Source organism: Bubalus bubalis, chromosome 18 (genome assembly GCF_019923935.1).
Source record: "Bubalus bubalis isolate 160015118507 breed Murrah chromosome 18, NDDB_SH_1, whole genome shotgun sequence".
Taxonomy (NCBI): Eukaryota; Metazoa; Chordata; class Mammalia; order Artiodactyla; family Bovidae; genus Bubalus; species Bubalus bubalis.
Window position 1 is genome coordinate 52313113 of NC_059174.1, and position 25472 is coordinate 52338584.

At 49.7% G+C, this 25472-nt stretch overlaps 1 protein-coding gene and 1 pseudogene across 1 annotated transcript; one reads left to right on the plus strand and one right to left on the minus strand.

The window, feature by feature from the left end:
• Window positions 1-686: 686 nt before the first annotated feature.
• Window positions 687-9601, plus strand: BLOC1S3 (biogenesis of lysosomal organelles complex 1 subunit 3). The gene is made up of 2 exons (XM_006067525.4): window positions 687-6371; window positions 6838-9601. The coding sequence occupies exon 2, from the start codon at window positions 6846-6848 to the stop codon at window positions 7446-7448; it is 603 nt and encodes a 200-aa protein (XP_006067587.1). The 5' UTR covers window positions 687-6371; window positions 6838-6845; the 3' UTR covers window positions 7449-9601.
• Window positions 9602-10784: 1183 nt separating this feature from the next.
• On the minus strand, window positions 10785-13200 carry LOC112580124 (annotated as a pseudogene).
• Window positions 13201-25472: the final 12272 nt, after the last annotated feature.

The window sequence follows — 25472 nt, forward strand, 5'->3', positions numbered from 1 at the left end:
GCCTCAGTTTCCTCCCGTGTAAAACGAGGACCTTCCCAGGGCCCTCGTGAGGATTAAAGGAGTGGATAAGTGCAAGCCAAGCACCCCGAGTCGGGCTCGGGAAGTGGTACTGTCGTCATTTGCGGCCTCTGCATCTGTCAGCCTGCTGATGAGCTGGGGATGGCGAGAGGGAAGGAAAAGCCCACGAAGGAGGGGCTCTGTTCTGTGGGCGGACGAATCTCAGCACCTGGTCCCCTGCCCAGCCCTCGACAGGCCTCTGCTGCTCTCGCACCACCTCCCTGCTCGGGGGAACTCCTGGAGGGGGCCGGACGGGCTCCGCTTTCACCAAGCGCACCTGTGTTCCCAGGACTCCCCCATTCATCCTGCGGTCACTTTCTAGCTCCCCTCCAGGAGCTCGCACACCGTGCCTAGTGGGGATGACAAGCTGGTGACAGGGTTAAGGGGGGGCCAATCTCCCAGGGGCGGGTGACCGGCAGCTCGCAACACAGCTGCTGTTGCTGTTGGCCCCACGGTCCCAGCCCTAGAGAGAGGCCAGGTGGATATCTGCTACACTGCAGAGACTGGGGGTGGGAGGGAGAGGGGGCATAAAGCAAGCAGCACAGAGGAGAGGCAATGGGGGGGGCAGGGAGGAAGTGTGACAGGGGTGGGCTTTGGGGGAGGGGAGGGCGGCAGGGCTGGCACACCCTAGGCCCTGCAAAAGCTCCCCTGACACTAGGGTGTCATCTCTGCTACGGAGGGAGGGCGAGGGGCCTCTCCCATCCTGTCCTGAGCCTCTGGAGCCCGGTCCAGAGCCAGTGCGTTTCTGGGCCTCCCGCATCTGGTTTACACGAGAGCCCAAGGAGAGGAACTGAGATGATGGGAGAAGCGGGGCAGGGGGACCCCCTCAGAGAAGGCTTATTTAGTGTGGGCACCAAGGGCACCCATGAGCAGCACGGGTGCTCGGAGGAAGGGACGAGCCGACAAGGGAACATGCATAAAAATGAACGTGGTGACCAAACCAAATCTCTTTGCAAGGGAGCCGAAAAAGAGAGAACTCTGGAAAGTCGCTAAAACTTCACAGACTGTTAAGGGAGAAAAAAGAAAAGGAAAGCTGACACGTGGAAAGAGACCCAGAAAGTCTACGATTCCTCTGAGTGCCACAGATGGAACAACAACAGGAGAAGAAACAATGAAAGAGGAAAACGTGCTCAGCTGTGCTCGGCTAAAGGCAGATTCAGGCGTCCAGACTGAAAAGGGCCACAGAGCTCCGAGCAGGAGGAACGCGAAACAAGGAAACCACACTGCCTCCCCCGTGCCATCCTGGACTGCTGGGTGGGGGGGCTGTGTGCCGGGCCCCTCAGTTATTTGTGAGGATCAACCCCCACGGGTGGGGCCACTCTGCTGGCCCAGGGTGGGGCAGCACAGGTCCTGCCTCAAGCACAGGGAGAAGGGATGACTTCTGGCTTCCCCAGCGTCAATGGCCCCAGAAGACGCAAAAGAAGTATGGTGAGGGGACTTCCCTGGTGGTCCGGTGGCTAAGACTCTGAGCTCCCAGTTCGGGGGAATCTGGGTTCGATCCCTATCAGGGAACTAGATCCCGCATGCCACAACCAAGGATCCTGTGTGCAGCAGCTAAAAGACGGACGATTCGGCGTGCTGCAACTAAGACTCAGTGTGGCCAAAGAAATAAATTTTTTTTTTCTTTAAGAAAAGGAAGTGTGGAGAGTGACCAGGTAAGAGCACACCTCCCAACCTGTCACTCGTCTTCTCCCCCATCATCCACCAGACAGTCTCCAGGACAACCGCAGATCCCACCTTCTCCGCTGAGAGAGCTCGCCCAGTCCCCGTCTGTCTGTGCTCTGGGCTCCCTCCCCGCCCAGTCTCTGTCCCATCTCACCCAAGTGGCCAGGGAGGACCTCCGAAGAAGTAAATCTGAGCCCAGCAACCTCAGTTTAAACCTTCTACGGCCCCCGCCACCCTCAGGACAGAGCCCCAGTTGGCTCACAGAGGCCCCACTGCTGGCTCTGTGGCCTCAGAGGCACCACGCCCCGATGCCATGCACTTTTCTAGGAAGCAGGTGGTTTCCCAGGCTCCGGCCTGAGGACAAGGACTGTATCTGATGGCTGCTCCACCCCCACCCCCCGCCCAGGCCCTCCAGAGAGAAGGGGCTGGCTGAGCGCCCAGTTGGCTTCGTTGGACAAGGGCCCGGCCCACACGGCTGCTCCCAGGCCTCCAGACAACAGCTCATTCCCACGCAGGCTTCACTCCTTTGCTCACAGGTTCCCCTTATCGTCAAAGCTCCTGAGATGGACAAACCACAGCCGCCTCCTCTTCCTCCTCCTCCCCTGCCTCTTCCTCCCGGAACTTTTCCTGCTCAGATAACAAAGGCCCTTAGACCTTCCTGTTCCTCCAGCCAGCCTTCCACTCAAGCCGTAACCCTCCAGGAGAATCCATTCAACAGCTACAAATAACCAGGCAGGACGTGGAGATCAAAAAGCCCTAAACAATGACTGCGGCTCCTGGGCGCCTGGCGCCGGGGACAGAGATGAACCAGCCACCACTGCTTTCCTCAAGGGGCTCCGGGGCTGGTGGGGCTGCTGCCACAGACAAGCTCTGACCCGGATGCCCAAGTCCTGATTTTGCCTCTGATCCCGGAAAAGCCCTTCCTGTCTGGTGCCCCAGTCCCTCTCCTGTAAAATGGGATAATAACGTCAACCCTGGAGGGCTGTTTTGAGAACTAAATCAGAGAAAGCACTGTGCTGGAGCCACGAGAAGTACCCAAGAGGCAGACAGGACACTTGCTGGACCAAAAAGAAGAAGCAGAGAAGGGAGGGGCCAGGGGCAAAAGAGAAAAAGACTGCGGGAAAGCCAGACAGCTGCCCATGATGTGCCACTGAGGAACAGGGTTTGCCAGCTTGAAGGAATGTGGGGAGATAGCGGTCCTCACTCTGGCTGCACACGGGAACCACCCAGGAGCTCTGCAGTCCAATGTCCGGGCCACCTCCCGGCCCAGCTCTGCCGGAATCCCTGGTGCAGGGACCCCAGCACTGGGGCTGCGGAGGCAGCCGGACAGAGAGCCATTGCCAAAGGTTGTGGGCACACTCGCGCTCTGAAAATCCTGTGCTGAGCAAAGCTGAGTAACCGCGTGTCCCCCACACTTGCTTGGCCACATCAAAATCCTCCCAAGAGTGTCAGGGAAGATGCTGAAACAGGTGAGAGTTCATAGCACAGGTTTTGGGAGTGAGAGGCCCAGTTACATTCCTGACTCTGCCACTTGACAGCAAAGACTCCATCCATCAAAGCGTCTGTTCCTCGCCAACAAAGCAGGGAGGATCATGCTGACCTCCGTGGGTTGTTAGGCGGATCAAATGAAATCAGGAAGGTGAGGCCCCTGCGGGCACCTGGTGGGCGTTCCTACTGGCCAAAATACTAAGTGAACCCAGTTCCCACCCTCACCTTCCACGGCACAGGGGCTGCGTTCACTTCTTCAACAGATCCACACTGGGATTTCCCTGGTGGTCCAGTGGTAAAGAATCCGCCTGTCAGTGTAGGGGACACAGGTTGGATCTCTGGTCCTAGAAGGTTTCACACACTGTGGGGCAGCTAAGCCCATGCACCACCTCTACTGAGCCCATGTGCCACAAACACTGGGCCCTGCACACTCCAGACCTCACGCTCCACAAGAGAAGCCACACCAGTGAGAAGCACCACAACTAAAGTAGCCTCTGCTCACCGCAACTGGAGAAAGCCCAAGTGCACCAACAAAGACGCAGCACAGCCAAAACCAACCAAATATAAATTTGAAAATATATACATCCATTCTGAGGACCTACTCTATGGTCATCAACACAGAGCTGGTCCCTGCCCACAGCGCAAAGCACAAGGCCTGGCAGAGGAGACGGCGGTAACTAAAGGATCATAATTCAGGTTCGTACGGTGGTGTGGGGAGGGGGAATGTGCAAACGGAACAGAGATACCCCCACTTCCACTGAGGGCTTCCCTGAGGAAGGGACATTTGAACTGAAGGATTAATAGGTGTCAATGTAGTATTGACGTGGCAGGTAAAATAAGCTGGAAGATGAAGAAGGGGGCTGGTATGGAGAGGAGAGGAGGGAACCCACACTGCAACAGGGAGGGGACAGATGGGAACTGTATTTAGACAGTGGAACAGGCTGGGCCTGGCCGATGGCTGGAGGTGAGGGAGTAAAGGTGGTTACTGCAGACCCTTGGGTTCCTTGTTTGAATGCCAGGATGGATGGGGTGCTGGGACACTGCAACCCTCTCCCTGGCACACAGGCCAGCGCACATTCCCTCTCCCAAGTGTTATCGTTCTCATAGCATTGCCCCAAGGTACAGTATAGATGCATTTATCTGATTTGTCTGTTTCCCCCACTACAACGTAAGCTCCAGAAGGCAAGGGTTTTGCACAGTTTGCTGAGTAATCTCCAGCCCCTACAGCAAGGCCTGGCACCTTGCATGTTTTAATAGTTAAGAGTTTGTTGACTCTATGTTGGGATGATAACAAGCAACGGCCTTGTTAGGGCTCCTGGATTGGGAAGGAAACATACATCAATAAAAATGTCTTGCATATTGATGATGATGACAGAATAATAATGAAAGAAGTGGGCATAGCACCCACTTATTAAGCATCTGCTCTCTCCCTCACCCTTTCTTCTTAGTACCAGATTTTAAAACAGAGCTCCATGTTTTGAGGGCTGATTATGTGTTAGACATGGCACTAAGTGCTTTAAAGTCTGAGCATTTTTCCTAAGGACCAACTTTCAAAATTCCAAGCACGCTCTAAGGCCTCCTCTTGCCTGGAATGTTCTTCCCCCCTACTTACCCCCAGGGCTTGCTTCTTCCCTTCTTTTCCTCAGAAAGGCCTTCCTCCACCATCCACCACTCCATCCCTTTTCTTTCTCTGATTCTACTTAAGTTTTGTTTATAGCACTTCTCACTAGCAGGTGGCACATTTGTTGCTATTTTTGTTTGCGTGGGTGCCCTGCTCAGTTGTGTTCAACCCTTTGTGATCCCAGTCTGATAAGCTCCTCTGTCCATGGTATTTTCCCTGCAAGAATACTGGAGTGGGTTGCCATTTCTTCCTCCAGGGGATCTTCCCGATCCAGGGATCCAACCCACGTCTCCTACAGTGGCAGGCGGATTCTTTACCACTGAGTCACCTGGGAAGCCCACTGTTGGTGTAAATTCCCTACTAAAAGGTTAAGCTTTGTGAGGACAAGGAAACAAGTGCCTGGGGAACAGTAAGTGCTCAGTAAATTTGTTGAATAAATGTCTCACCGAGTCTTAGGTGCTGTTACGATCCCATTTTACAAGGGAGTAAACTGAGGCACGCAGAGCGAATCATTGGCTCTCACACCCAGGGTGAGTGGCGCAGGCGGGACTCAACCCGGGCAGTAAGTCCTCAATATATACCAAGCAATCGTAATTACTACCCTCTTACTCTGTGTCAGGTTTTGAGCTAGGAGCTTGTCCCCGTGCTGTCTCGCACAGTTCTAGGAGTAACCCGCGAGGCCAGCCCTGTCCGGACTCGGCTTCGCAGAGGCGGAAGCCCGCAGTAGAGGTCTCCCCGCGATCAGGGGCTGGGCGGGTATTCGGCCCGGGCCGCTGCCGCGCCCTCCGCGCCTCCCAGGGGCCTCGACTGGCTTTCGAGCCGCGGCCCGTGGCTCCTCCCTACCAGGACCCGGCGCTCACCCCGGGGCCGGGGTCTGGATCTTGAGCCCACAGCTCCGCTACCATCTCGGTGTGCAGAAACTCGAACAGTGCCGGGTCCGCCATGCGCGGGTCTCAGTCGCCTAACAACCGCTCAGCGTCTCGTGTTCTCATTGGCTCAGTTGGGCAAGCCCCGCCTCCCCTTCTTAAGTGCGGCCCACCCACTCCTGCTTCCATTGGTGTTTCAGGCTAGCCCCGCCTTCCTTTCCTGGGCTCTCGTGGTGCGCGCGTAAACCCGGGAGTCTAGGGGGAGGGCCTGCTTTGTCTGTAATGGCCGCACGTGACAAGCACCTCCGCCCTTCCCGCTGTTTCTTCACCGTTTCCGGGTCCGCGAGCGTTTCCATTGGTCGAGTCGCTGGTTACACGTGACAGCTCGTCTTCTAGACTCTCTATTTGTCCTCTCTTCTCGCAGCACAACCCGGAAGCGCCAGCCCAGCCGCTTTCCTATTGGCCGTGCCCTTATTCACGTGGCTCTTTACAGAAGCCCCAACATCTGGTCCGGAGGGCTTACTTCCCGGTTGGTAGCCGGGCGGCCCAGGTGATAGGCCGCCAACACCCGCCCAACTTTGTCCCCTATTGGTTGGGGCTGCCGCGCTCCTCGGTAAAGACGCCGCACTTCGGATAGGTAGAGGATCCCGCAGGCTCGGAGCTCTGGTGACCCGGTACGGTCTTCGGTGATAACGCTCGCCCCCCCGCCCCTTGTGCATCCTCCCCCAAGTCCAGTTGGACTGTTACCCTTTCTGTGATGGAGGCCCTGGTTTCCGAGCGGTTCAGAAACCCGTGTGCTTCCTAATCCGTCACAGGTTAAGAGGACAGTGTGGAGGGTGTGGTCTCTGCTAGGAAGCAAAATCAGGAAGAGTTGAGTTTAGGATTCCGGGACCTCGTGTCTCAGAGTCTTGATCGAGCTGGTAGCCCTCAGTTTTCCCATCAGCACACTGAAGAGTCACAGTCCAGTAGTTCCTACCATCATTAGGGATGATGGGCTCAGTTTGCAGAAACTGAAGCCCAGGCAGGCAGTGACCCCGGATTGTTAAGTTAGTGGAATGGGTGAGAATCCAGAAACTGCGGCTTTTAACCACGGAAGGGCGCCCGCCTCTCATATCATCCTTTCCCGCGTCTTCTCCCTAGCTCGCGCCATGGAGTCTCAGAGTCGTCGGCGGAGGCCGCTGCGGAGGCCTGAGACTTTGGTGCAGGGGGAAGCGGCCGAGTCGGACTCGGATCTCTCTGCGTCCTCGTCGGAGGAGGAGGAGCTGTACCTGGGCCCCTCGGGCCCAACGCGCGGCCGCCCCACGGGACTGCGAGTGGCTGGGGAAGCCGCGGAGACCGATTCAGACCCCGAGCCGGAGCCGAAGGCTGCGCCGCGGGACCTGCCTCCGCTCGTGGTGCAGCGGGAGACGGCCGGGGAGGCCTGGGCGGAGGAAGAGGCCCCGGCGCCCGCCCCTGCGCGCTCGCTGCTGCAGCTCCGGCTAGCTGAGAGCCAGGCACGGCTGGACCACGACGTAGCGGCCGCGGTGAGCGGCGTGTACCGCCGCGCGGGCCGTGATGTGGCCGCCCTAGCCGGTAGGCTGGCGGCTGCCCAAGCAGCGGGATTAGCCGCAGCCCACAGTGTGCGTCTGGCGAGGGGGGACCTTTGCGCGCTGGCGGAGCGTCTGGACATCGTGGCCAGCTGCCGCCTGCTGCCCGACATCCGCGGTGTGCCGGGGACCGAGCCTGAACAAGACCCCGGACCGAGAGCCTAGCCGTGACCCACTGTCTCCACTGACTGTGCCCTGGGGGTAGGCCTTGCGGCCTCTTGACCTGGCTTTCTGCTCCGTTTCGCCACCCACCCATCTTGCTGTCACCCTCAGGGATAACCTCGCCCCTGGATAATGCTGTGTTATGTGTGTGTGTGTTATGCGTGTGTGTGTGAGTGTGTGTGTACCTGCTGGACCTTAGCTCTGGTTCCTCCCCCGGGCTTGGCCTTTGCTTCCTGGTTCAGAGCTTGTGTCTGAACTTGACTCCAGCTCCTGGGTACCTAGCTGCCCTTTGATCTGTCTCCCTCTTAAGGGCTCATGGAGCCTCATCTTTCTTTTCTCTCTGCCTTCCTCAGTTTGGTTTCTGTTCACAGGAGCTGGGCCTGCTTCATTCTCCCCACGGGAGCCCCAGAATCCGGTTGAATGTCAATTCCCTGATGTCTCCCTTTACTCCCTTGGCTCTGTCTCTTCTCTTGCCCCACCTCTGGGATTTTTGTCCCTCTAATCTGGACCCTTTTTCTGCTCCCCAGGCTTGGCCTTGATTCCGTCTCCGCCTTCTGGTCCTTGCTCTGCCACCTCTTGGCTCCTTCTCCATGGGCTTAGCCCTACCCTCTTGGCCTGATCTTGTTTCCTGGGTCCAGCTCTACCCTTAGTTTTGGTCCTGCTGCTTTTTACTTCTCCCATTCTGTTTAAACTACCTGCTTACTTCTGGGCTCTAGGGATCCCCTATGATTTTCTTCATCAGGTCCAAGATGAGGCTCCCTCCTGACCCAAGGAGGTCCCCCTCCCAGCTGTCCAGGCCCAACGTGGCATCTCCTCCAGGCCCAAATTGGTGTATCCTTCCCACCCCCCAGGCCAAGATTATGCCTTCTGCCCAAGCTCCAGGTATGAGCTCCAGGCCTCGGCCTGACTCACCAGGCTGAGAGTGCCCCCAGCAGGCACTGAGGGCCCGGTACAGACTCACCCCGAACGTTATGTGCAATATGACAGCAGTTTGCAGATAAGGACCACATGTAGTTTGTTTGTTCACTATGTTCCATGGGTGCTATTGGATGCTAAACTGCTTGGATTTCTGGGTTAGCTCCTTCTCTCTCCTCCTCCTCACTGCTCCCTCTTCTCCCAGCCCCAGCCCCTCAGTCCCATTCATATGCATTCCCTTCCCCCACTCTCTTATCCCAACCTGAGCTGAGATCTGAGCTCCCAGGATGAAGTGCTGAGGAAGAGCACTGTATGGCAAACTCATTAAAACTCAAGGCATTCACTGATATAATCAGTTCCTCTTATCTCCCCATCTAAGCTGGGGGGCGGGTCAGTTGGCGATTCTGCTGCAAATGTGAGTCCCAAGAAAGAGATCCTTCCCACCTGGCCAATTGAAAGTGGACCTGTAGCTAGGAAATTGGGGCCCCAAGTTTTTTCACCCTGGTTCTGCACTTGTGTTTTGTTCATTCACCACACATTTACTGAGCTCCTGTTCTGTGCCTGTTCTGTGCCTGTCCTCAGCCAAGCACTGGGGATGCCCCACCCAGGCTGGGCCCTCTCAGAGCTGACAGTCCAGTGGGGAAGACAGACATGAAAATATTATTGTATAAGTGGATAGTCTTAATTGTAATTTATACTTTGACTATAATTTTTCTGGCATTGTGGTTAGTGCCCTAAAGAAATGCAGGAGTTTTGTGGGCGTGTAACTGAAACCTGTCAGACTTTGTTTGAAGGATGGTCAGATGGCTTCTGCGAGGAAGTGATGAGTGAGTTTGAGGTGTAAAAAAAACCCTGAAGGTGTAAAAAGATGAAATGTGGGGTGGAAAATTGTGAGCAGCAGGAGGAGCATATGCAAAGGCCCTGAGTCAGAAGAGGGCATGTCGTATTTAACAACAGAAGAGGGTGATATCTTCTAGCCTGTACCTGGAATGGGGGGACCAGGGGAGATGGGGGTGGTGAGGACTGTGCCAGCGGGGGCCAGACAAAGCTGGACTTCTAAACGAAGTCAAATCCTTGGTCTTTATTGAACAGCCAACAAGTAGAGAATGATGCCATCTGGTAAATGTGTTTTGTGAAGGAGCCTCAGGCTGGTGCTTCTGCAGTGTGGTTGCCTCTGAAAAATACCCAGAAATACTGGTTTCGAAATTAAACGTCCTTTTAAATGTACAGCTGAGCTCAGAGCATGGGAAATCTGTACCCAAATTGCAAACCGCAGTTGTCCTGACAGTATTTGCCAATACCAGATACTCAAAGCCTTGGTTGTTTTTTTTTAAATAATGTATTGCAGTATAGTTGATTCACAGCATTGTGATCGTTTCTGCTGTACAGCAAAGTGAGTCAGTTATTTTTGTTGTTCAGTCGCTCAGTCATGTGACCCCATGGACTGCATGCAGCACGCCGGGCTTCCCTGCCTTTCGCTATTTCCCGGAGTTTTCAAACTCATGTCTGTTGAGTGTATGTACGTTCTTTTTCATGTTTGTTTCCATTATGGTTTATCAGAGGATATTGAATATAGTTCCCTGTGCTATACAGCCGGACCTTGTTGTTTATTCTATATACAGTAGTTTGCATCTGCTGACCCCAAACTCCCAATCCTTCATTCCCCACCCTCTTGGCAACTACAAGTCTGTTCTCCATGTCTTTGAGTCTACTCTGTTTTGTAAGTTTGTTTGTGTCCTGTTTGAGATTCCACATGTGAGTGATATCATATAGTATTTATTTTTCTGTGTGACTTACTTCACTTAGTATGATCATTTTTAGTTCCAGCCAGTTTTCTGCAGATGGCATTTCGTTCTTTGTTATGGCTGAGTAATCTTCTATTGTAGACATATGTCACATCTTCTTCACCCACCCCGTCAGTGGGCATTTCGGTTGTCTTCACGTCTTGTTTGCTGTAAGTACTATGAATATTGGGGTGCATATGTCTTTTTGAATTATAGTTTTGTCTGGATATTTGCCCAGGAATGGGATTGCAGAATCATATAAAACTTTGGATTTTAACATCTGCTGGACCTTGGGCCAGGCAGTTTGGAGACAAGCAGAGGCCCCTGCATAAAACTTAGTCCCTTGAAGAGCTACGTCTTCAATGAAAGAATGTGGAGGGGAAAAAAAAAAACCCTGAGTGATACCATTGAGGCACACTTAGGGAGCTTGTCCATTTTGGCTTGGGCTGTGTGTAAAGGGACTGTTTCCTCAGGGAATTCATAACTACAGGCCTTTCTTCAGGCCCGATTAGGGTTTGGGTTTACCCTTGTAGAGCAGTCCAGGAACCCAGAAATGAACTGCAAGTAGGCTGCAGCCAGGGGAGACACCCTCAGCTGGCCTCGTGCGGAATTACAGCAGATGAACGCAGACCAAGCAAGCTCACAGCTGAAACATGCCAGGCGCAGCTGATGGCAAAGTGATGAACTCGTGCGGGCTGCTGGCTCCTTTCCCCAGCTTCAGCCTCGGAGAAACTGGAAGAAAGAACAAAATCAGGATCTGAGGAATAGAAAAATGTTGAGAAGTCTTCAGGGACAAAGAGAGTTCTGGTTCTGGCATAGTATACTGGTACTTATTTCTTTGTAATAAATGACCAAAAACTTAGTGGCTGGAAACAACTGTTTTATTATGCCCCAGATTCTGTGGGTCAGGAATTCCAGCAAGGCTCAACTGGAAAATTCTTTGGATCCTTGGAGTAATGACTGAGGTCACTCAGGTGTTCAGCTGGCAAGTGGGTTGGCACAGAGGATCCCACGTGATTTCACTCAGGTGCCTGGACTACGCTTACTCAAAGATTAGGCTTGCTGACTGAAGTGTCTATCAGCGGTCTTCTCATATGGCTCAAGCTTCCTCCTAACATGGCAGCCCCTAAGTAATCAGATTCCTTACATGGCAGCTCAGCTCCAAATGTATTTCAGTTTTTTTACTTAAAACTTTTTTGGCCACACCATGCAGCATGTGGGATCTTGGTTCCCAACCAGGGATCAAACCCATGCCCCCTGCATTGAAAGCATGGAGTTTTAACCATGGACTGCCAGAGAAGTCCTCAAATATATTTCAGTGGACAAAGGAGAAGCACTCGGGAATGTTTTCTCAGTTACTAGCTAGTTGCTAAGTCCAGCCAAGGTTCAAAGGCAGGAGTGGAGGGGAAGGAGACCTGGACCTTTGATGAATGAGTGTCCGTATTTGTGGATCTATTTTGAAATCACTACAGGTAGATTGGGGAGCGGATTGTGAAAGAGGCTCTGACTGTTTTGGTCCCTCTCTTTGATGTTGCCTTGGATAAATGATTGAGACAACAGGAGCAGCCACGAAGACCCTCTGGGGAGGGTGAGGTCACATCAGGGGTGTTCCAGAGTCCTATTTTATTTAATGGGTTATAAGATACTCCTCGCATTGTTTTGATGCTCAAATTGTGTCCAGTTTGGCCAGTAGGATCTCGTTTCGAGCTGGCTTCTGTGTCCTGTGGGCATTTCTCCATCATTGTTTGAATACTTTCTTGCTGACCAGCACGAGATGATCTAGGCACACCTTGTATTTTTCTCTGCCTCAACCTTGGAATCAGCCATCTGTGCATGGGTCCCTGGTTCCTTTTAGTGGGAAATGGTGTTTAGAAGCCAAGATGTGGGTGCTGGGTTGCTACTCCCAGGCCCTCTCAATGCACAAACCTAAAACAAAAACAAGGCAAGCAAACAAAACTACGTAACCCCTGTGCCATACACACATCTTAAAATTGGTTTTACTTTTAGAGCAGTTCACAACAAAATTAAGTAGAAAGTACAGAGAATTCCCATATGCCCCCAACCCTGCCCCTCACAGCCTCCCCCACTATCAATATCCCACACTTGAGTGGTACATTTGTTACAGTTGATGAACCTACATCAACATCATTACCACCCAAAGTCTGTATTTTAGAGTTCACACTTGTTAATACATTCTATTGCGCATGCTTAATTGAGTCTCGACTCTGTGAGCTTATGGACCATAGCCCGCCAGGTTCCTCTGTCCATGGACTTCTCCAGGCAAGAATACCAGAATGGGTTGCCAATTTCATGTCCTACAGGTTTGGACAAATGTATAAGTGATAGGTATCTACCAGTAGAATGTCTATACGGAATAGTTTAGTTTCCCTGACCTAAAATTAATCCTGTGTGCACTGTCTCTTCCTTCTTCCCGTCCCCCAACCCCTTGGCAATAACTGATCTTTTTAATGTCTCCACAGTTTTGCTTTTTCTGGAATATCATATAGTTGGAATCTTACAGTATGTAGCCTTTTCAGATGGGCTTCTTTTGCTTAGTAATATTTAAGTTTCCTCCATGTCTTTTCGTGGCTGGATAGCTCATTCCTTTTTTTTGTTTTTTGGCTGATCACTGGACTTTATTAAGGTGCAGTCATTGATAATTACACAGAAGCTACTTGACTAAGCCAAAATCCTTGAGGTTCACGAACTTAGTTACACAGATAAATGGCATGTTGATAGGAAATATCCCCATGCCCAGGTGATGAAGGCTGGGGTGAATGAATCTGCACACTTATTTTAAGCCATTCAAACAGTTTGTGGGCCACACAGTGGTCCCTTGTGTGCCAGAAGTCGAAGAGCTCCTCTGCAGTGGTGTTTCTGTGACCTGGAGGATACATGCTCATCACAGCGTTCTGGCCGCTCCTGAGCCTTTACACATTTCTCCAGCTGGTTGCGTTGCTCTCTCACTGTTGTTAGGGGATCCACTAATTCCTCCCCCTCTTCCTCTTCCCTGGGCTCTCCGGACCCAGCATCCTTTCTTCATCCTCTAGCCCCATGTCCGGCTGTGTTTCTGGACTCAACATAAGCAGCAACAGCCTAGTTCATTTCTTTTTAGTGCTGAATAATATCCTATTATCTGGAGGTACCACAGTTTGTTTATCCATGCATCTGCTCTAGGACATCTTGGCTGCCTCCAAATTTTAGCCGTTATGAATTTAAAGCTGCTCATTTGTGTGCGGGTTTTTGTGTTGATACACATTTCAGCTCCTTTGGGTAAATACCAAGGAGCACGATTGTTGGCACACATCATTTGTATTTCTTTCTGTTCCACTCGGGCATCACGGGTTAGGACTTTTCAAGGGCAAAATCCTACAGACCTAGAAAGCATGGAGGACAATGCCATGTGTACTTGGAAAGATGAGAAGCACACAGATGAGTGAAAAGATCTTAGCAGTCCTGAGAAAAACAATCTATAAAGACTGACAGTTGAGAACCAAGCAATTGAAGCAGCAGAATTCCTTCAAACTGCAGGAATTGTTTGAAACAGCTACTGGGAAGGCAAAAATAAGTTGATTGAAAGTCTGCCTAAGCAGCTGCCAGATCCCTGATAGCCTCTCCTAAATGCAAATGAGGCAGCCATAGCTCCTGTGTTCTGGAAACAGTCCGGGGGTTCATCCTGGAAGTGGAGGTGGTCGGAAAATACGAGAATATTTGTCCTAGATGGGGTGTGGTCAGTCCATTCTGAAAACAGGACTGAAAGAATGAATGTATACTGTTTGTCTACCTCACCTAAAGCATAAAAGTGAAGATACAGAAATGTAAGCTTCCAGGACTTCCCTGGTGGTCCAGTGGTTAAGGCTCTGGCCAATGCAGGGGGCATGGATGGGTTTGATCCCTGGTCTGGGAACTAAGATCCCACATGCCTTGCGACACAGCCAGGAGATAAAATTTAAAACATTTTAGAGGGGACCTGCCACCATCTCAGGTCTCTCAGCCTCACTATGGCCCACAGGAGGAAGCTGACACCTGGGTCCTCTAATCCTTATGGAGAACCAGCTTTGTATTTCTGGGAGATAACCTGGAAACAAGCAGGAAATGCAGCCTTCAAAACAGCGCTGCCTCCTAGCTCCACAGTGGGATTATCCAGAAAGCCCCTAACGGAGATCGCATCCCTCTCCTTCCACCTCCTCCAGCATCACCAGGCTGAAGTCACCCCCACCTCCTCCAGAGAAGCCATACAATGTACTTCTCTGACCCCAAACCACCAGTCTTTGAGGGATTGCAGTGTGACTCCGTTTCCTTGGTGTATTCATAAAATAGTTCACTCAGCGAAGACAGTGAAGATTATTGACGACGCTACCCTGCTTCTGATGTCCTTCACCAGGAAGTGGTGTTTTGTTTTGTTTTTTAAAAAGTCTTATGATGTAATCAGTGAAATTTCACCTGAATTTGGATGGATTGTGGGACATGACCAACATCAGGCTGTAGACCTCTAAGATTGAAGGCCCCGGGCTGGGTCGTGGTGAACTCACCAAAGCAAATAACACCTGTGAGGTGGTCCTGCAGCATCCAGTCAGCGCTCTCATCTCATGACACTCTGTCCTTGCTGTATAACTTTGAATTCATATAAATCCATTAAGGTGCCAGTACAGTTTTTCTCTCATTTTCTGTTAAAATTTTTTTAAGAGAAAAAAGAAATGTAAGCTTCCTATTAGAGTTGGCTGATACCCTGCCTTGAACTGGGTCAATTTACACACACGCACCCCTCCCCGCCATTCCCTCGGGAGTGCCCATTTCCTTCCAGTGGCAAGCACAGCGTCAGCACTGGGTTGTATCTTTGCCAATCTGATAGGGGGAGAATGGCACTCAGTGTAGTTTTAAATGGCAGGAAATGAAATTAAAACCACAGCATGACAGCATTTCACGCCCATCAGGTTGGCGGCATTTTAAAAATCGTAACAATACCGATTATTGTTGTGGAAGTGAAGCAACGGAAGTTTTACAAGCTGTGGGTAAGAAATGGACATTGACATGACTGCCTGGGGAGACAGTCAATAGCTGATGATGTACCCACGCCACACCCCATCTCATGTTCTGTGTTCATAGAAACACTGGTAACTAAATGCCCATTAACAGGCGAACAAAGATATATGTTTTGGTATACTGATAAAGAATACTATACAGCAGTGAAAATGAATTAACTAAAGACCCCTACAACAAAACATCAGCTTCCCTAGTGGCTCAGTTGGTAAAGAATCCACCGCAATGCGGGAGAACTGGGTTTGATCCCTGGGTTGGGAAGATCCCCTCGAAGAGGGCATGGGAACCCACTCCAATATTCTTGCCTGAGAATCCCCATGGCCAGAGGAGCCCGGCAGGCTACAGTCCATAGGGTCTCAAAGAGTTGGACACAAACAAGCGACTAAGCACACAACAGAACATCAGAAGACCGGGGCAAACTGCAAAAGAATGCATTCAGGAGATCATCCTTCATCTAAAGTCAAATAACAAGCAAATGACTGGTATGGATTCCTGGGTTTGTAAGTACATGCTCTATAAATTTAAAGGAAAGTGGGAGCAATAAAAGATTCCCCAGTTGCTTCCAGTGGGCAAAGAGAAGGGTGTCTGTCACAGGGAGGAGTAGTTGGCAGGTTTCACCTAAGTTGTGACATTTTGCCCTTGAACTGGATGGTCAAGACAGGGTTATTCAGGGCTTCCCTCGTGGTCCAGTGGCTAACAGTCCCCCTTGCAGTGCAGGGGACATGAGTTCGATCCCTGGCCCAGGAAGATCCCACATGCCGCAGAGCAGCCAAGCCCGTGCACACGACCACTGAGCCTGAGTGCTGCAGCTACTCAAGTCCACACATCCCAGAGCCTGTGCTCTGCAACGCAGAGAAGCCGCCAAGATGAGAAGCCCGTGCACCGCAACCAAGAGTAGCCCCCGCTTTCCGCAACTAGAGGGAGCCCGAGCACAGCAGTGAAGACCCAATGCGGCCAATAATAATTTTTTTTTTTAAAGACAGGCATGTTTGTTTTCCTTTTTGTTATTTACACATCATACATATTCCATAAGGGAAATAAGAAATAAAGGTAGGTATGCCGATAGAGAGAATGGCAGGGATAAAGCTCCTGAGGCTGGAGACTGGGATGCTAAGAGCCGAGAGCTGGGGGCACAGGGAGTGAAATGTGATGGAACGGTCAGCAGGGGCCAGACCAGACTGGGGACCCCCTTGAGAATGGTGTTGCTTTCTCCTGAGAACAATGGAGGATCATGGAAAGAATTTAAGCATGTAGGTTACACAACCAGATTTGCACTTTGAAATGGTTGTATCAGCTAAGAGATGAAAAGCAGAGGGAAGCAAAAGTGGGGATGGTAAGCCCAGTCAGGAGTGATGACAAATGGAAATAATAATGGAGTGATCCTAGACTTCCATGGTGGTCCAGTGGTTCAGACTCTGTACTTCCACTGCAGGGGGCATGGGTTCAATCCCTGGTCAGGGAACTAAGATCCGGCATGCCACATGGTGTGGAAAAATTCATAAATAAAAAAAAAATAATGGAGTGATCCAAGTTCAGGTGTACAAAAATGGAGTCAATCGGCCATTGAGGATCTGGTCTCAAACACCTCTCGGCACCACTTCGAACTTGAACTTGCTTTGAACTGTGCTAGCTCCAAGGACACCACCAGCTGTAGTCAGAAGAATACCTGCCAGCTGCAGACTTATCCTCTCAAGGTCTCCCCTTGTAGCTGTGCAACCATTTCAGATGCCAACCAATCCTTCTTAACAAATACTGTTACTTCTTACCAACTCCAATTATAATTCTTCAGAAAAAACTCAAGTAACTGGCTGTTACTTTGCAGTGTTTGCCGTTTCAAGCCTCCCCTCTTTGGTAATATGGAGCTTCCCATGTGGCACTGCTGCTGCTGCTGCTAGGTTGCATCAGTCGTGTCTGACTCTGCGACCCCACAGACGGCAGCCCACCAGGCTCCCCCGTCCCTGGGATTCTCCAGGCAAGAACACTGGAGTGGGTTGCCATTTCCTTCTCCAATGCATGAAAGTGAAAAGTGAAAGGGAAGTCACTCAGTCATGTCTGACTCTTAATGACCCCATGGACTGCAGCCCACCAGGCTCCTCCATCCATGGGATTTTCCAGGCAAGAGTACTGGAGTGGGTCGCCAGTGCCTTTAGTGGTAAAGAATCCAATTGCCAATGCAGGAGACACAAGAGATTTGGGTTTGATCCCTGGGTGGAGAAGATCCCCTGGAGGAGGGCATGGCAACCCACTCCAGGATTCTTGTCTAGAGAATCCAATGGACCGAGGAGCCTGGTGGGCTACAGTCCATAGGGTTGCAAAGAGTCAGACACAACTGAAGCGACTACATGCAAACATGCACTTTTTTGTTTGTTTTTTTTTCTAAATATATGCATTTTATTGAAGTATAGTTTCAGGTGTACAGCAAGGTGATCAGTTACACATGTACACATATATTATTTTTAAGATTATTTTCCATTATCAGTTATTACGAGATAGGAAAATAGTGCAAGTGCTTCTTCAATCTGTGTCTCCTGGGCTGAAGTTCTAACAAACCCCCAATAAACACCTTTTTAATTTCAATCAGGATTTTGTTTCTGAAAGCTTTATTAGCAGGAGGTTGGTGTAAGGATCCAGGTGAAGTAAAATGGTGGCTTGGACCACCTTCCGAACTTGCAAGGACAGGGGGTCTGGAGACAAGCAGATGGAGTCAATAACTGACTAGGAAATGAGATCAACAGCCCTTCTGGGTGATGGAGAGGAGTTGTCGATCAAGGGCAAGTCTGAACTTCCTGACTTGAGCTCCTGAAGGGATGGAGGTATAGACAATAATGGTTTCCTATTGTTGCTGTATCAAATTACCACAAATTTAGTGGCTTAAGACAACATAAATGTATTATCTTACAGCTGGGGGTCAGAGGTCCTGAAACCGGGGTATCAATAGGACTGCATTCCTCCTGGAGGCTTTAGGGGAGAATCCATCTCCTTGCCTTTCCCAACTTTAAGGGGCTGCCTGCATTCCTTGGGCTTCCCTGGTGGCTCAGACAGTAAAGAATCTGCCTGCAATGTGGGAGACCTGGGTTCGATCCCTGGGTCAGGAAGATTCCCTGGAGAAGGGAATGGCTACCCACTCCAGTATTCGTGCCTGCAGAATTTCATGGACAGAGGAGCCTGGTGGGCTACAGTCCATAGGGTGGCAAAGAGTCAGATAGGACTGAGCAACTAACACTTCCACGGCATTCCTTCTTCATGGTCACTAACACTTGGCATAGTCAAATAAATATATTTATATATATATATATATATATATTTTTTTTTTAAAAGCCCACACATCCTCAGATCATGTGCGTGCACTCTCTGCTGAGGTCATTCCATTGCCCTCGCTCTCTGTCAGATCTCCCTTTGCCTCCTTCTTATAAGGGTACATGTGATTGCATTGTGAGCCCGTCTGGATAATCAGACTAAACCCCCCACCTCAAGATCATTTAATCACAGTTTCAAAGATTCTTTTTGACATGGAAGGCAACTCTCACAGAATCCAAGGATCAAGACCTACCATATCCCCTTCAATCGAGGAGCTCAGTTAAGGGCACAAGCCTCAGTAGAGGGGGATCTTAGTGAGGGGAGTTGAGTGCCTTGTCCTTATTGGAAGGCCTCATGGGATTTGAGCTGGCCCCAGATGTCTGCTTGCTTTAACTGTGGCTAAGTCCTTGACCCATTCTAGCCCAAAGGAAGAATGAGTGCTGGCTGAGTTCAATTCACTTGCTTTTTGTTTTTGGCCCCACCACATGGCATGCAGGGTCTTTAGTTACCTGACCAGGAATTGAACCAGTGCCCCCCTGTAGTGGAAGCCTGGAGTCTTAATCACTGGACCTCCAGGGAAGTCCCGCAGGTTACTTCCTGATTCACAAGTCGGTGGAGGTTAGTGGGTAAAAGCGTGGCCCCTGGAGCCAGCCTGCCTGGGTTCATGTCTGAGCTTTGCTGCCTGTCAGCTGTGTGACTTTGGGAAAATTGCTCAACTTCTCTGTGCATTTCCTTATTGCTGTTATGGACTGACTTGTGTATTCTCAAAATTCATGGACTGAAACCGTAATCCCCGGTACCTCAGAATGTGACTGTATTTGGAGATAGAGCTTTTAAAGCTTTTAAAGAGGCGTGTAGGTTAAATGAGGCCATTGGCTGGGTCCTAATCCAATCCAACTGATGTCCACTAAGAATAGGAAATTTGGAACTTCCCTAGTGGTCCAGTGGTTAAGACTCCACTGCAGGGGGTGAGGGTTCGATTCCTAGTCAGGGAGGTTCTGCATGCAGTGAGGTGTGGCCAAAAAGAAAAAGAAAAAGGAGAGGAAATTTGGACAAATAGAAACCTCAGGCATGTGCAGAGGAGAGACTATGTGACAACAACTTGAGAAGTGGGCGGTTTGCAAGCCAGGAAGAGAATTTCTCCAGAATTGTGAGAAACACTTCTCATATCTAAGCAGCCCAGTTGGTGGAATTTTGCTATGGCAGCCGTAGCAAACTAGTATATCTACTAAGTTAGGATAAAACCATTATCCATCTCCTAGGGTTGTTATAAATATGTCGGGTGCTGAGCCTACAGATAAGGCTGTCATCCACTGTGTTCAGTCCTCTAAATGTCCTTGGGGCTCTCCCAGGTGGCACCTGGGTTGCAAGAGAGAACCTTCCAGGTGCATGGGAAGCAGATGCTATAGATGTTATAAGGCCAGCCCGGGCAGTTATGAGGCACTTCCATCTCACACTATTGGTCAAAGCAAATCTCAAGGCCAGAGTCAGATTCTAATTGGTAAACCCTTGATGAAAGTGAAAGAGGAGAGTGAAAAAGTTGGCTTAAAACTCAACATTCAGAAAACAAAGATCATGGCATTTGGTTCCTTCACTTCATGGGAAATAGATGGGGAAACAGTGTCAGACTTTGTTTGTTGGGACTCCAAAATCACTGCAGATGGTGACTGAAGCCATGAAATTAAAAGACGGTTACTCCTTGGAAGGAAAGTTATGACCAACCTAGATAGCATACTCAAAAGCAGAGACATTACTTTGCCAACAAAGGTCCATCTAGTCAAGGCTATGGTATTTCCTGTGGTCATGTATGGATGTGAGAGTTGGACTGTGAAGAAGGCTGAGCACCGAAGAATTGATGCTTTTGAACTGTGGTGTTGGAGAAGACTCTTGAGAGTCCCTTGGACTGCAAGGAGATCCAACCAGTGCATTCTAAAGGAGATCAGCCCTGGGATTTCTTTGGAAGGAATGATGCTAAAGCTGAAACTCCAGTACTTTGGCCACCTCATGCGAAGAGTTGACTCATTGGAAAAGACTCTGATGCTGGGAGGGATTGGGGGCAGGAGGAGAAGGGGACGATAGAGGATGAGATGGCTGGATGGCATCACTGACTCGATGGATGTGAGTCTGAGTGAACTCTGGGAGTTGGTGATGGACAGGGAGGCCTGGCGTGCTGCGATTCATGGGGTGTCAAAGAGTCGGACAGGACTGAGCGACTGAACTGAACTGAACTGAGGGGAGGGTTCATTGAAGTTGTGGAATGTGGTTGCCAAAACCCATAAAGATCCTGACATTGTATCACATTCTAGCTCAGGGCTTTTGATTGAAAGTCTGACTACAGGGGGCGCTCCTGCCATCTCATGGAAGCAGGTCGGTTTCCAGTAGTAGCAGTGAAAGTGAGTGAAAGTTGCTACTTCATGTCCGACTCTTTGTGACGCCAGGGACTATACAGTCCGTGGACTTCTCCGGGCCACAGTACTGGAGTGGGTAGCCTTTTCCTTCTCCAGGGGATCTGCCCAACCCAGGGATCAAGCCCAGGTCTCCCGCACTGCAGGCGGATTCTTTACCGGCTGAGCCACCGGGGAAGCCCAGCAGTAGTAGTAGTGTTAGTACGATACTAATACCAATAACTCAGCGACAGGGCTTGCTTGAATTTCAGCAGTTTTCCTGTCTGTCAATGTCCTCTTTGTTCCAGAAGCCAATCCAGGATCGAGCACTGCATTTCCTTCTGAGTGTCCCCCGAGCAGTAACAGCTCCCCATCTTACATGACCTTGGCCCTTTTAAACAATATCGATCAGTTATTTTCTAGAACATCCCTCAGTTTGGGCTTGTCTGAGGTTCCCCCCATGATTATATTGACCCTACGCACTTTTGTCAGGAATACTCCAGAAGTGATATTTTGCACCTCGGTGCCTTATATTGGGGCTCCCCCGGTGGCTCAGCAGTAAAGAATCTGCCTGCAATGCAGGAGCTGCAGGGACTGGGGTTCAATCCCTGGGTCGGGAATAGCCACTGGAGTAGGAAATGGCAACCCACTCCAGTATTCTTACCTGAAGAATCCCATGGATAGAGGAGCCTGGTGGGCTACAGTCCATAAGGGTGGCAAAGAGTCGGACATGACTGAAGAGACTTAGCACACACAGCTTATATTGAGGATATTGATAGAGGTGATATTAACCTTGATTACTTGATTAACGTGGTGTCTGTTGGGTTTCTTCAGTGTGAGATTACTGTTTGTCCTGCTGTAATTGACAGATATCTTGGGGGAGATACTTTGAGATTATGCATATATCCTATTTCTTCTCAAACTTCTGCCCAGTATTAGCATCCATCAGTAGATCTTGCCTGCAACACCTGTCATCAGGCTGTCTTTTAAGTCTTGAAGATCTGTGATCTTGGGAAGTGCTGTCCACCTCTTGGCACGGTCTGCTTCAGGAACCAGTTTATTGGCTCTGGAAATCATCTGGTGCCGGTCATCATCTGTAGGGACAGGCTTCCGAGAATCCTGGGAGTGCTGACTTGGGTCTGGTTTGGCATGTTTCCTGTGAATTCAGCAGGATCGCTTTTATTCTGATGGTAATGCAGGCGATCAGCAGTGCTCGAGAGATCCTTTCCAGCCAGGTGATAATACACATTTTCCTCTGAACCTTTGACATACCCTGGATCTCCTGGTTGGAAGGGATGATAAGGCTCATTGGCCAGTGGCAGCCTGCTGACCATACTCTCCAAGGACACAGGCAGACCTGTTTTATTGCCCTTCGCTCTACTGCACTCCTCAGATGCTGCACTTTTACAAATTTGTGGCAAGATCTGTGGCAACTCTAGGTTGAGCAAGTTTGTTGGCTCCATTTTCCAACAGCATTTGCTTGCTTCGAAATGGGTCACATTTCAGTAATTCTTGCAATATTTCAAGCTTTGTCATTAATACTGTATTTGCATGGGCCACAACTAGAGAGCCCGTGAGCCGCAACTACTGAAGCCTGCAGGCTCTAAAGCCCGTGCTCCGCAACTAGAGAGAAGCTCCAAGACCTAGTACAGCCAAATAGATAATAAATAAAATAAATACATTTAAAAAATACTATATTTGCCATGATCTGTGTTCACTGATCTTTTTTAAATATCAGATTGAGCAAATGATTTATTTTTTATTTATGTTTTTAATATTTGTTCACTTATTTGGCTGCACTTATTTGGGTCTTAGTTGCCTCCAGTGGGGTCTTCCTGCTTTTTTTTTACTTGCCGCTTGCAGGGTCTTTAGTTCCAACCCAAGACCTAGTTCCTGACCAGGGGTTGAACCCAGGCCCTATGCACTGGGAGTGCAGAGTTTTGGCCACTGGACCATCAGGGAAGTCCCCCTCAGTGATCTTTGACGTGACTCTTGTCATTGTTTTGGGGGTGCCCAAGCAGCACTGTATATAAGACAGTGAGCTTAATTGATAAACGTGGCGTGTGTTCCGACTGCTAGGCCAACCAGCTCGTCCTCCATATCTCTCCCTCTCCTCCGGCCTCCCTGTTCCCCAAGACACAGCAATATTGAAATTAGGCCAATTAAAACCCTGTTGAGGTCTCTGAGTGTTCAAATGAAAGGAAGAGTCACACATCTCTCACTTAAAATCAAAAGCTAGAAGGGGCTTCCCTGGCAGCCCAGTGGTTTAGAATTCGCCTTCCAACGCAGCAGGTACAGTTTGATCCCTGGTGAGCTAAGATCCAATGTGCCTCTTGGCCAAAAAACCAAAACATAAAATAGAAGGAATATTGTAACAAACTTAGTAAAGACTAAAAAATGGTCCACTTCAAAATATCTTAAAAAAAAGACTTTAGTGGAGGAACTAAGTACAGATGGGGGGAAATAACAAGAGAACTAGAATTAGACGTGGAGCCTGAAGATGGGGCTGAATTACTGCAACCTCATGGAAAAACTCTAATGAATGAGGAGCTGTTTCTTGTGGATGAGCAAAGAACGTGGTTTTTTGAGCTGGCCTCTATTTCTGGTGAGGATGCTGTGAAGACTGTTGAAATGATGACAAAGACTTTAGAATATGTCATAAACGTAGTTGATAAAGCAGCAGCGGGCTTTGAACGGATTGACTCCAATTTTGAAAGAAGTTCTGTGGGTAAATGCTGTCAGACAGCACTGCAGGCTACAGAGAAATCGTCTGTGAAAGGAAGAGTCAATCGATGCATCAGACTTCATTGTTGTCTTATTTTAAGAAATCACCACGGCCTCCCCAGCCTTCAGCACCCACCACCCTGATCAGTCGGTGCCCATCAACACTGAGGCAGGCCCCTCCAGCAACGGAAAGATGACAATTCACTGAAGCCTCAGACGATCATCAGTGTTTTAAAAAATTTTCTTATTGTTGTTCAGTCAATCAGTCATGTCCGACTCTTTGCAACCCCATAAACGGCAGCACACTAGGCTTCCCTGTCCTTCACTATCCAGAGTTTGCTCAAAGTCAAGTCCACTGAGTCAGTGATGCCATCCAATCGTCTGTCACTCCCTTCTCTTTTTACCTTCAATCTTTCCCAGCATCAGGGCCTTTTCCAGTGAGTCGGTTCTTCCCATCCGGTAGCCAAAGTATTGGAGCTTCAGCGTCAGCCTCAATCCTTCCGATGAATATTCAGGACTGATTTGCTTTAGAAATTATATATATATATATATTGCAAGTGGGATTGTCAGTCTTCATTGAGGCATTCGAGATCTTTAGTTGCAGCATGTGGAATCTAGTTCGCGGATCTAGAACCTGGGCCCCCTGCATTGAAAGCTTGGACTCTTAGCTATTGGACCAACAAGGAAGTTCCTCTGCTGTAAATTTTGTGTATCTGATATTTATGGTGGCTCAGATGGTAAAGCATCTGCCTGCAGTGTAGGAGACTCTGGTTTAATTCCTGAGTTGGGAAAATCCCCAGAAAAGGGAATGGCAACCCACTCTAGTATTCTTGCTTGGAGAATTCCATGGACCTCTGTCCATGGGGTCACAAAGAGTTGGACACAACTGAGGGACTAAAACATATGCTCAATCAAGCTATATATGTATGTATTAACATTTCTGCTGTTCCTTGGCCCGATTCCACAGAGGAATGCCAAACTGAGGGATAATCTCCAGTATTCATTTCTTTTCCTCCGTCAGAGCATCAGCACGTCTGGCTGGATAACCTCCAACCCCTCCAGTAAACAAGTGAACAGCAGGAACAGCCTGAAGCCAGAGGGCAATGTATGGAACCCACATGAGACAGTGCAAGGATCAGCGTGGACCTTGGAGGATTTCCTGAGATAAGCTGTTCTCTGGGGAGCCGCTGAGATTCCCAAACAGCACATCAGGAAATACTTTGGTTAGAGGTTTTATAGATGCTGGGGCAGAACCCATTGTCCTTTAGAGGCTTCGCTGCCGCCCATCTGCACGCAGGTCCCATCTGATGGGAGATAAGGTCAGCCAGAAGGTCACGTGAAGGGGGCTAGTCAGTTATAGCTCAACAACAAAAAAAGAGTGGGGGCCACCGGAAGACCATTTGGCCTGATGTATAGTCCACCAGTGAATCGTTTGCTTGGTACCTTTTTTTTTTTTAATTTGAGGTGTAATTGACATATAACATTTTAATTTCAAGTGCAGATCGTAATGACGCAACATTTGTGTGGTATATGTGAAATGATCATATAAGTCTAGTTAACATCCGTCACCATCCTCAGTTACAATTTTTTTTTCTTGTGATGAGCGCTTGTAAGATCCACTCTTAGCCATTTTCAAATATGCGATGCAGTGTTATGAGCTACCGTCACCATGCCGTACGTTACACCCTCGGAACACACTGTTTGGTACCCTTTTGTATCCCATTTGTCCTTTTCAGTTTGCCGTGTATTTGCCTGACTAGCTGATAATATCCGTTAGGGGATAAAGGCAGATTTAGACTACTGGGTGTAGAAGGGATCGGGGTGGGGGCAGGGGGCTGTGGGCCCCTTGTGGGCTCTGTCCTTCCCTGGAGATGGGGAGTCTG